At 38.7% G+C, this 12,131-nt stretch overlaps 2 protein-coding genes across 2 annotated transcripts in view; one reads left to right on the top strand and one right to left on the bottom strand.

Moving 5' to 3' along the window:
• The window catches only part of CLK1 (CDC like kinase 1), a 747,223-nt gene that overhangs the window by 249,780 nt on the left and 485,312 nt on the right, over positions 1–12,131 (bottom strand). The gene's annotated exons all lie outside the window — the stretch shown is intronic.
• The window catches only part of AOX1 (aldehyde oxidase 1), an 85,217-nt gene that overhangs the window by 17,771 nt on the left and 55,315 nt on the right, over positions 1–12,131 (top strand). Inside the window, exons 5-11 of the mRNA XM_049773332.1 lie at positions 975–1,083; positions 3,555–3,681; positions 6,572–6,633; positions 8,552–8,641; positions 9,427–9,507; positions 10,751–10,895; positions 11,320–11,412. Coding sequence (XP_049629289.1) covers positions 975–1,083; positions 3,555–3,681; positions 6,572–6,633; positions 8,552–8,641; positions 9,427–9,507; positions 10,751–10,895; positions 11,320–11,412 — 707 coding nt within the window. The remainder of the gene's footprint in view (positions 1–974; positions 1,084–3,554; positions 3,682–6,571; positions 6,634–8,551; positions 8,642–9,426; positions 9,508–10,750; positions 10,896–11,319; positions 11,413–12,131) is intronic.

Below are 12,131 nucleotides of genomic sequence, written 5' to 3'. Positions count from 1 at the left end.
TCAGGTAGAAATGGCACCAAGTGTTTTGGTGAATTGTCTCACAAAGGACTATCGATCTACATTTTATAATCAGAAATTATTTTTCGCCAACCCTTTGCTGGAAGATGGGTCTTATGTTTTAAAAAATGTTTTCCTTTGATAAAATAGTATTTACCACTGTATGCTTTGGGCCTTTCCTGATGATTTTTGAAGTTAAATATTTGTTCTATATATGTATTGGCTACTTGTAGCTGTTTGATCAACATTTTTACATTTACATTTTATTTTATTAAATTACAATGATTTATAAATTTATAAAGTTCCAGCACCAATCCCACATTTTTTGGCCACACCCAGTGATGCTTAGCAGCTACTCCTGGCTATGTGCTCAGAAATCGTTCCTGGCTTGAGGGATGCAGAGATTGAACCAAGGTTTGTCCTGGGTCAGCCGTGCGCAAACATTCTACTTACTGTGCTATTGCTCTGTCCTCTCAATCCCACATATTAAGAAAAGACGTGTCATTTTATGTCCAAATAAGTTGGACATTTTCTAGTAGTTGACTTGTAGAATTGAGGAGTTGTCTATCTTAGGCCCTCTTTATTCCTCTCAACTAAAATGCCAGATTTACTCAATTTACTCAATTGCCTAAGCAATCCCTACCCCAGTGTCTTCCTGAAAGATGGAATATGCTGTAGATTATTGGTCCCACATGACTAGAAAGGAGACTGCCCCTCACTCAAGAGAACAAAGTTAGGAAAACTGCTGTGGGGTTAGCGTTAGGCAGTCTCATTTGAATCCTATCTGTCCCACTTCAGCTGTGACCTAAGCAAACGAACCACGATCCTGAGTGTGTTTTTGCAAAATGAGCCAAGGATGAAATGTCTAAATGAAACCTGGGTAGACAAAACCTGCCCTTTTGAAGGGGTCAGTGGATGCTAAGCTCCTTTTCTCCCTATGTATAATGTAATTTGTGCTTCTCTTTTGCTCTCTGAAGACATTTTCCAGTCAATGCCTGCCTGACCCCACTTTGTTCTCTGTATGGAGCTGCTGTCACCACAGTTGAAGGCATTGGAAGTACCAGCACCAGGATTCATCCTGTGCAGGTGAGACTATACTTCTTTCTTGGTGTTTCTATGCTCATAGTGACCTGATGGATCTCTGAGATTCATAGGAGACAGCAGTCTGGACTACGATGCCCATTACCCACAATAGATAAAGCTTAGCTAGGAACAGAGATGAGACCTGGGGTATGGTCTTGTGATTGACTCTTAGGAAGAGGCTTTTTAAAAAATAAAAACTTTATTTCCCTTTATTTAGGACCAAATCCAGTGGTGGTCAGGGCTTACTCCTCATTCTGCTTGGGATCTCTACTGGTAGTGCCTAGGGGTCATATGCAGTGCCATTGATCAAACCCAGTTCAGCCTAATGCAAGTCACGTGCCTTACCCACTGTACTATCACAATACTTTAACTAACAAATACTTTCTTGTTAATTGAAAACCTGACATTCTGAGGTTTGTTCTCTTTGGTCTAAGTAGATGGGACATGTCCATTGTAACTTCAAACCAGACCATGTGAATTGAACAACATAAATGTATTTGGTGATGTTTTGTACAGAGAAAAAATACACATGATTAAAAGGCTGAATGAGGGGTTGGAACAAAAGTATAAAGGGTAGGGTGTTTGCTTTGCATGTGGTTTATTGCATTCAGTTCCTGGAACCCCAAATGATCGCTTAAAACCACCAGGAGTAATTTCAAAGTGCAGAACCAAGAGTAGCCCCTAAGCACCATGAGGTGTACTCTCTCCCCTTAAAACACACACACACACACACACACACACACACACACAACTGAATAGGGGCTGAAGAGATAGCACAGCAGTAGGGCATTTGCCTTGAAGGTGGCTGATTCAGGACAAACCCGGGTTTGATTCCTGCCTTCCCATATGGTTCCCCAAGCTTGCCAGCAGTGATTTCTTTTTTTTCTTTTTCTTTCTTTCTTTTTTTTTTTTGTTTTTGGGCCACACCCAGTAATGCTCAGGGGTTACTCCTGGCTATGCACTCAGAAGTTCCTTCTGGCTTGGGGGACCATATGGGACGCCGGGGGATCGAACCACAGTCCATCCAAGGCTAGCACAGGCAAGGCAGGCACCTTACCTTTAGCGCCACCGCCTGGCCCCTGCCAGCAGTGATTTCTGAGCACAGAGCCAGGAGTAAACCCTGAGCACCTCTGGGTGTGGCCTAAAAATAAAACAAAATAAAATAAAAATTGAATGAAAAATCTTTGCTACCAAAATGATTTGTAACACTGAAGATTTAATAGAGAATTTTCTCAAAAGACAGATAACAAGAGATGTCTGTGATTTTTGAAGCCTTTCTCACAGTTCAGCACTTGGTCTAAACTACTTATGACTCCTTAAATAACTTGTCTTATGCCTAATAAAATACTGCTACTCTTTTTTTTTTTTTGGTTTTTGGGTCACACCCAGCAGCGCTCAGGGGTTCCTCCTGGCTCTATGCTCAGAAATCACTCCTGGCAGGCTTGGGGGACCATATGGGATGCCAGGATTCGAACCACTGACCTTCTGCATGAAAGGCAAATGCCTTACCTCCATGCTATCTCTCTGGCCCCTACTATTTTATTCTTAATGGGGGTCACTTTTAAGGAGAGATATAAAGTATAACCAAATAGTAACATGGAAAATGATCAGGTTTGAAATTTCCTACAATTGAAGCAATTTTGGGTTCTGCCTATTCTCTACCAACTTTCACTCCCTAATGGGAGTGAATTCTTCCTGGTTACCTTGTGAAATTGACTTTTCACAGGCATGAAAATTACTCTTTAGTGACTTCTGCTGAGCTTCTGTGTTTATAGTACAGCCAAAAGATTTCCAAAATGAGGTTGTACCTTTGAAGTTAAACCTTAAAGAAAAATAGTGCTGAGGGAAAGGATTGGAAGAGAAATTAGGGCAATATTAATTTCCCTTTTGATTTTTTTGGATTAATGATGGTACTTTGGAAACAAATCCCCTTGTTCTAAAGTATTAAGGCAGTCATGACCTGTTTGTTCAAAGTTACTCAGGAAACCATTGATGTTGTTCTTAAGTTTTCTCAACTCGAGTGTCTTTTTTTCTCCTGAAATTTTATCTATTTGTTTTGTTTTTCTCAACTTGAGTGCAATTGACTTTTAGAGAATAACTTTCATCTTATTTCATTTACCTATTCTAAATACAGATAGAAAAACACTAGGAAATTTAGAAAAGTTAATTGTCCACCCCTCAGAGATTCTTTCTGTAGATTTGTGGTGCTGCTTGAGTCTAGGAAAATGTATACTTCCCCTGACGATTCTGAAGAGTTTTTTGAGAAAGATCACTAGCAATTCAGGACCAGTAAGCATGGCTGCCTAGCCCCCAAATAGTGGGTAGATATCTGGAAGGAGAAGGATTTTATGAGACCTTTTTTTCCATTGAATGGGTATAGATCTTGTGAGACTCTTGTTCAACTGTAGGTTCAGATTGAGTAGGTCTGAGTTGGGGACTAACTTTCTCCAGTTAGAACCTTTCTGTGCTTCCAGGAGAGAATTGCCAAGTGTCATGGCACACAGTGTGGATTCTGCACCCCTGGGATGGTGATGTCCATCTACAGCCTTCTAAGAAACTGCCCAGAACCCACTTTGGATCAATTAACTGATGCCCTGGGCGGTAAGTCATATTATGTGTGTGCCAGGTTAGGTGATAGTGGTAGATAATGATTAGATATGTGCCAATTGCTGCTCATGTTTTTCTAATGCTCTACAATATTGTTTAATTTACTATTTACCAAAAATGTATAAGTTGGGTATTATTATTAAAGTCATATTTGACTGGGAAACAGACTCAGAATAATTTATTCAAAGTTATATCACCAGAAAGTAGAAAACTGGACCTGATCAAATCTAGATTAAAATAGAATCCACACATTTGCATATGGCAGATAGTTTCACAAGTCTCTTAATCTGTGAGATTCTTCTACATTTCTGCTTGCTTATTCCTTATGATATGACCAAACTAGTTTATTTACTTGGGAAATATACATGCTTCCCCCCCTGCTTCTCTCTCCCATCACTCTCCTATATTGGATGAGTGCCTTCAGGACCAGGGATATCAGAGAGCTCTTAAATGTAACATGGAATCAAGGGCAGTGAAATCTTATGATACTTATTTCAAAAAACTTTTTGTTGTTATTGTTGTGTTTTGAGCCATACCTGGTGATACTCAAAAGTTACTATTGGCTCTCTGCTCAGAAATCAACCCTGGCAGGCCTCCTGCAAGACAAGCATCCTACCCACTGTGCTATTGTTCTAGCCCCCAAAGAACTACCTTTATCTAGAGATATTTTACCAAGTTCTGGAGCTCAGTGTGTATCATTGTGGTAGGATGCTAGGAACAAAGTTATAAACAATGAAAAGGAGAATAGCTTCCCCAATCCTGTTTCTGGTAGAAGTTTTCCTGACTCTAATCTTTGTTAACAAGTGGTTGAAACTCATATGTATAAGGTCCTTTGGAAATACATCTCCTGGGACCAGAGGAAATGGAAGTAGAAAGGACAGAGGCAGTGCATGTGCTGTCTCCTACCTGATTTCCTTTAGATCTTATTGTATATTTGATTCCATGACTTTCTAAGATGCAAACAAAGGAGAAGGTTTCTCAAATTTAGTGCTTTTCACTTACATGAGGACTTTGGAAATAACAAAGATTCCTGGGATCTGAACCGAGAGAATTTACTCCAGTGATTTTGTGTTTCAAGCCCTGCTTCTTTTTTGTGAGTGAGGGAGAATGATGAATCTGAAGTACCAAAGATGAAACACTGTCCAGATGACATACTGTGAAGTAATTGTCATTTCAGTTGCTCCTGAATGGATGCATTTCATCTTTTTTGGCTGAAGTTTAGCTCTTGGATGTGACTCCATATCAAGATTTATGGGCAGGGCTGGAGCAATAGGACAGTGAATAGGGTGTTTGCCTTGCATGCATGCTGATGACCCAGGTTCAATTCCCAGCATCCTCAGAGGTGGAGGTATGAGTAAATTTGACATGTATTTGTTAAATTAAAATTTTTCAACATAAATTGTTAAAAAAATGTAAAAAGATACAAAGACATGAGAAATACTTTAGAAGTAACTTGGAAAAATTAGCAACATTAAAATGACTATTAGCTAAAGTAGTTAATCTTTAGTTATTATGGAATTTTTCAGAAAGAACAGAAAAATTATGAATTTTACTTGTAACCATAAGAGGTCTTAAATAGCAAAAAACACGCTTGGGGATAATCACCAAATGGAGGTGTCACACTCCCCAGCTTTAAACTAGACTGTAGGTTTATAGTTATTAAGTATATTAAGTATATAGTTATTGGAAGAGAATCACAGATCAATGAAACAGAGTTGAGAGCTCAGAAACAAGCCCCCAAATATATGGGCAATTGATTGACAAAGGACCAAGAGCTCAGGGCACACCTGCTCTGAAGTAGTTAGTCACTATTCTAAAATTCTACTATAGTTGACTAGTTTTGCCAACTCTTTCAATTTTTATAAATAAAATCATAGTGTGCATATGCTTGTCTCTGATTTCTTTCAGTCAGCATGAGTAGTTCTTTATTATTGACAAATAATTTCATTGCTGACCTATGCTATATTCTATTGAGAATCCTGTTGATATACTTTCAATTTTGGTGGATAAAAATGCATTGAGGATTCTTATATCTCTATATATGTATATCCACATATATAGTTCATATTTTAGAGTAAAAAATTACTGCATCAGGGTGAGAAAGATGTATAGGGGTTAGAGCACCTGCCTTACCTGTGGCCAACCTCATTCTACTCAAAAGGGATCCTTCCTTGAGCCTGCTTGGAACTACTTGATAGGCCCCTTCCAGTTTATTCAGCCAAATGTGGCTGTGGATTTAGCAGATATTGCCATGCTGGTTTGTTTGTTTGTTCTTGGTTTTTCTGCCACACACGGCAGCACTCAGGGGTTACTCCTGGCTATCTGCTCAGAAATAGCTCCTGGCAGGCATGGGGGACCATATGGGACGCCGGAATTTGAACCAACCACCATAGGCCCTGGATCGGTTGCTTGCAAGGCAAACAACACTGTGCTATTTCTCCGGCCCCTCCATGCTGTTTTTTAAGGTTACTATACTTATCTAAATTATGTATATTAGGTAGACAAAAATTTTCTAAGAATGTAATGACCAAATAAAAGTTGATGCAGTATATGTTGATACTTTATGTTTTTGAGATGTAAATTATAATGAGTAATTGAGACTTGATTTTTTACTAAAAATATGATTGTTCATTGACCAACTATCATGAGAATATAAAATCTATTTGCAGTAATTTTGCATATCTGTGTTTTAAGACTCTACCTCAAGACTCTAAACCCCACACCTCAAGTTTCTAATGAAAAAAAAAATTATACCTTGATGAGCTGCAGTGAAATGTCAGACAGGGCTTTTTTCTTGAGTAGGGTCCTTATTCCATCAGGCCTTTGCTATACTTGGCCTTTCTCTGGGCTACTTGAGTAATAAAAATGGGTTTTTCTCCTTCAGGTAACCTGTGTCGGTGCACTGGATACAGGCCTATAATTGATGCTTGCAAAACTATCTGTAAAGTAAGTAAGAAAGATTACATGACTGAGTAAGTATGAAAGAACACAGTAAAGTTGGGGAGTAGTTTTTACTAATAAGAGAAATTTGTTGTTATTAAGAAGGGGAAACTTCTTAGCTGAAGGTCTGTTGTAAAATCACCCTACACACACACACACACACACACACACACACACACACACACACACACGTATTTTCACCCCCAGGTGGACAGGTCTGAAGAAGCAGAGTAGCTGCAAACGATTAATAAATCAATCGAATCAGGAAAGAATCATGAAGTCAGTTTTTTTTTTTTTTTTTTTTTTTTTTGCTTCATGGTATCCCTGAACATGCTAAGCCAAACTGCTCCTCCTTTATTCTCCCAAAACAAATTCAACCCGGCTGGGCAGCCTTAAGTCATCCACATGGGCTTTTATATATCAAAGAGGGAGGTTTAAAGGAAAGAGGAAGATTGGGGGGAATTCCTTTGTTTTGAGTTAATAGCTGGGTGTCGTCTTACAGACTGTGATTACTACTTACAGCTGGGTGTTGGGTAGGACACATATTTTCAGTCATTGAACTTGTCATGAACACCTAAATTCTTAGACAGTGATGTGGGGTCAGTGCCCCAAAGGGTCTTTCCTGGCCTGTCTGTCTGAGTCGAGTACCTTATCCTGCTGTTCTTGTCTCCCTCTCTCCTGTACCATCACAGTTTTCATGTTGTATGTGAGTGCGGTGGCCCCCTCTTTCCTTATTCTATTCACTGAACAATGAACTGCCTGATAATGGAGACTGTGCTTCCCCAGGGCTTGGAACAGGCAACTATGGAGTGGACATATAATCAATGTACTGATGAATAAGTGGATAAGCCACCTTGAAATGTGGGACAGTGCCCTTTGGGAGCAGATTTTGGGCATTACAAGAACAGCATGATAGGGGCTGGAATGATAGCACAGCTGGTAGGATGTTTGCCTTGCATGTGGCCAATCTGGGTTCGATCCCTGGCTTCTCATATGATCCCCCACTGAACACCACCAGGAGTAACCCCTGAGCATCACCAGATGTGGCTCAAAAAACAAACCAAAAAGAAAAAAGAAGAAATGAAAAAAACAGCATGACCATGTTCTTGTTAATAGTTTTTGTTATTCATTTCAAGTGCTGGGCCAAACTTTGTTTAAAACATTTTTACATATTGAAAATTATTTCATAATCACTGCCAGTCACACTTCTCATGAGCTCAGAATTTTTATTAGTTGTTAGTTTGGATATGTTAAGTCTACATGACTCTCATAGCATTAAACAGTGGCAGGACACGAACACCCAGAAGTTCATTACATTTCTTTCTAATAGAAATGGACTATTGCTAAGAGAAATTTAGAAAATAATGCCATTTACAGTAGTATCAAAAACAATAATAAGTTTAGGAGTGAATCTGTCAGAGATATAATACCTGTGCAATGAAAAAGACAAGACATTGATCTAAGAAATTAAGGAAGACAGAAATAACTGTGCAATTATCCAATATTTACAGATAAAAATAATATTATTAAAATTGCATACAAATATTTACTATGTGTGGTAAGAGTTGGTTAATTAACCTGTTTGGAATAATCATTTAGCAAGGTATATATATGTAAATCTTCATGTTGTATATTTTAAATGTATATAAATTTTTTAAATTTGTTTTGGGACCTCACCTGGTGATGTTCATGGGTTACTCCTGGCTCTATACTCAGTAATTACTCCTGACTATGCTTGGAAGAACATATAGGATGCTGAGGATCAAACTGAGCTGACTGCGTACAAGGCAAATGCTTTACCTGCTGTACTATCACTACAACTTCAAATATATATGATTTTATTTGTTATTATTCCTCAGTAAAGTTGAAAAAATACTCAGTAGAATAAGCAATTTCTATTTTGTTGTTTTTTTTTATCCACTAGCCTTCTGGTTGCTGTCAGAATAAAGAAAATGGGGTTTGCTGCTTGGATCAAGGAAACAATGGATTGCCAGAATTTGAGGAGGAAAATAAGGTTAGTGAATTATTAATCTTGCATAAGATTTTTATCAAGACATGAGCAGTGACCAACAAAATTTTAGGAAAAATAAATCACTTCTCAAGTTGATTCATCTGAGGTGTGTTCACTCTCTCCTCTCTATTCTTTCTCCATTTTGTTTATTGTTTGTTTAAAGTTTATTCTAATAACTGAATTCCTTCTTCTAGAAATCTTCAAATACTAATATACATAGATGAGAGAATATATTGATCCCTTATTCTCCCTACTCACACAAAATCTTTTTATAATCTATTTCAAGAGCAAAAAATAAACAAACAAGAAAACAAACAAACAAAGATGGAGTTTGAGGGACTTGCTTTCAGAGCTCTTCTCAATTGTGCCTTCTGTGGCCTGCTTGTCCCTATGTTTACGAGACTCCTCAGAGACTATGAGGGGAGTGAGGGCTTTGGAGAGTCACTGAATCCATTCTGAGTGGCTGAGAAGGTCTGTATTATTGGACCATACATAGAGAACCAGATTGTGACTAATGGATGGACTTTTTTGACGTTTGTTTTGCTTGTTTGGGGACCACACTTGGTGGTACACAGGGGTTACTCCTGATTCTGAAGTACTAGAATCACTCCCAGTGGACCATATGGGACACTGGATCATATGGGACCATGTCATTCTGGCCTCATGAGTGGGCCTTTTGGGTTCAGGCTCCTCTACTGATTGTCGTCTTCCTTTCACATTACACAAAAGATTTAAGGAAGAATTGCCGATGAGAGATAATAACTTCCTTTTTTTCTTCTCTATTTCAGACAAGCTCACAACTCTTTTCAGAAAAGGAGTTTCTACCATTGGATCCAACCCAAGAATTAATATTTCCTCCTGAACTGAAAGTAAGTAAGACAAAATTGAGCTTGTTCTACAGTAATTCAGAATGAACCATCAGACACTGTTTTCCCCAAGGATAATTACAAAGGCTGATCCGTAAGTAGAGTCAATCAACTTACTGTTATCTGTCATCTGTCAACCTTAGGTGAGGCAAAAATACTATGGGACAGTGACTGGGAAGGGAAGTGAGTTGTCATGTACGAATAGTTGACTGTAAGAAACACCAGATATCTATGAAATGCCCTAAAATGATATCAAAAGGCTTTTTAGGTCTAGACATTCCCACCAGCAGTGAATGAGAGTTTCTTTCTCCCCACATCGCCACCAGCACTGAATATTCTTGTTCTTTGTGATGTGTGCCAGTCTCTGTAGTGTGAAATGGTACCTCATTGTTGTTTTAATTTGCATCTCCCTGATAATTAGCTATTCATCCAATACCCACCAGATAAGGGGCTAATATCTAAGATATACAAGGTACTGACAGAATTTAACAAGAAAAATAAATCTAACCTCATCAAAATTTGGGGAGAAGAAATGAACAGACAATTTTTCAAAATTCATGGCCAAAAAGCACATGAAAAAATGCTTCATATAAAAATATTTTCAAACACTGAAGTTAATTTCTTTGAGATAGAAGAATTCCAGGGCAATAGGTGGTCACAGACTCCAGAAATAAAATATTGTTGCAGTTTCTTCTGAACTTGAATTCCTAGCCAAGTTCTACTTTTAGGACCTTTTCTTGTTATATGAAAAAAAAAAAAAAAAAAGATTGTGGGAGTCAGAGCGGTGGTACAGTGGTAGGGTGTTTGCCTTGCAGGCGGCTGACCTAGGATGAACCGTGGTTCCTTCCCCCAGCTTCACATATGGTTCCCCAAACCAGGAGCAATTTCTGAGTGCATAGCCAGGAGTAACCCCTGAGCATCACCGGATGTGGCCCATAAAAAACTAAAGCAAAAACAAAAATAAAAATGAAAGAGATTGTGATTCTAGAGAGACAGAAAAAAAATGGGCATTTGCCTTATATGTGATTGACCAGGGTTCAATTCCACAGTACCTCATATGGTTCACCTGATCACCAGGAGTGATCCCTGACTGCCGAGCCAGGAGCTAAGCCCTGAGCACTGCTAGATGTGGCCCCAAAACACAAAAAAAATTCTTAATTCCTGATTCTGTTCCTATAAAGACCAAATAGAAACAGGGAGAAATGTTGCAGAATGTGATCTTAAATTCCTTTTGCTTTTTCAACAGATAATGGCTGAGAAACAATTACAAAAGACTAGGATTTTTGTTGGTGATAGAATGACCTGGATTTCCCCAGTAACTCTGAAGGAACTTCTGGAAGCGAAAGCCAAGCATCCTCAGGCCCCTGTTGTCATGGGAAATACCTCTGTGGGTATGTTGATGCCAAGAATTTCTTATGAGGAAAATAAGCGAAAATACTTTGCAAAAATTAACCTCAAAAGTACATGTTCTCAGGAAAATCAGAGTTAAAGCTGCACTTTTAATCACTTAGACTAAAGTTTTTCTGTATTGCTTGAGACCTGTTGTGGGTCTCAGTAAGTGGAATCCCTAAAATAACAGCTTACATGGACTTTCTGTTGTACCCACTGTAAATTTTGTTTAACTGCATACTTTTTGTTAGTTTTGGGGTCACACCTAGCAGTGTTCAGGGGTAACTCCTAGCTTTGTCCTCAGGAATTATTCCTGGTGGTGCTCATATGGGATGCTGATGATTGAACCCAGATCTGCCACATTCAATGCCTTACTCCACTGTATTATTATTTTGTCCCCTTATTTCGTTGTTTCTAATTGTTTAGGGCCTGAAATGAAATTTAAAGGAGTCTTTCACCCAGTTATAATTTCTCCAGATAGGATGGAACAACTAAGCATTGTGAAATATGCAAGCGATGGTGAGTTCTTAAAGTCTTTTCTTATTTGAAAAATATTTATCAGGGTGCCGGAATGATAGTACAGCAGTAGGATGTGGCCTTGCATGCTGCCAACCTGGGATGGACCAGGTTCATTCCTCGGCATTTCATATGGTCCCCCAAAGCCTGAGGAGCAAACTCTGAGCTCAGAGCCAGGAGAAAAAAAAAAAAAAACTAAAATATATTAATTAGTTGTTTTCTTTGACCAGAAGATAAGCAGAAAAAGAATTGTTCCTGACTTTAATAAATAGAGAAATGGGCCCGGAGAGATAGCACAGCGGCGTTTGCATTGCAAGCAGCCGATCCAGGACCAAAGGTGGTTGGTTCAAATCCCGGTATCCCATATGGTCCCCCGTGCCTGCCAGGAGCTATTTCTGAGCAGACAGCCAGGAGTAACCCCTGAGCACCGCCGGGTGTGGCCCAAAAACCAAAAAATAAATAAATAAATAGAGAAATGCTCTTATTTATATGTAAGTAAGTGAAATTATATTCTGGAAGAGGTTCAGGGAAAAAATTTCTATAGTTATAAAGAATGACATTTAATTTTCTGAATAATTCATTCCTTTCCTTCCTTCCTTCTTTCCTTTTCTTCCTCCATTTTGTCCCTTTCTTTTTTTCTCCTTCCTTCCTTCCTTCCTTCCTTCCTTCCTTCCTTCCTTCCTTCCTTCCTTCCTTCCTTCCTTCCTTCCTTCCTTCCTTCC

Source organism: Suncus etruscus, chromosome 5 (assembly GCF_024139225.1).
Source record: "Suncus etruscus isolate mSunEtr1 chromosome 5, mSunEtr1.pri.cur, whole genome shotgun sequence".
NCBI lineage: Eukaryota > Metazoa > Chordata > Mammalia > Eulipotyphla > Soricidae > Suncus > Suncus etruscus.
The sequence above is the reverse complement of the archived record's forward strand: the minus strand, read 5'-3'. Positions and strand labels throughout refer to the sequence as shown.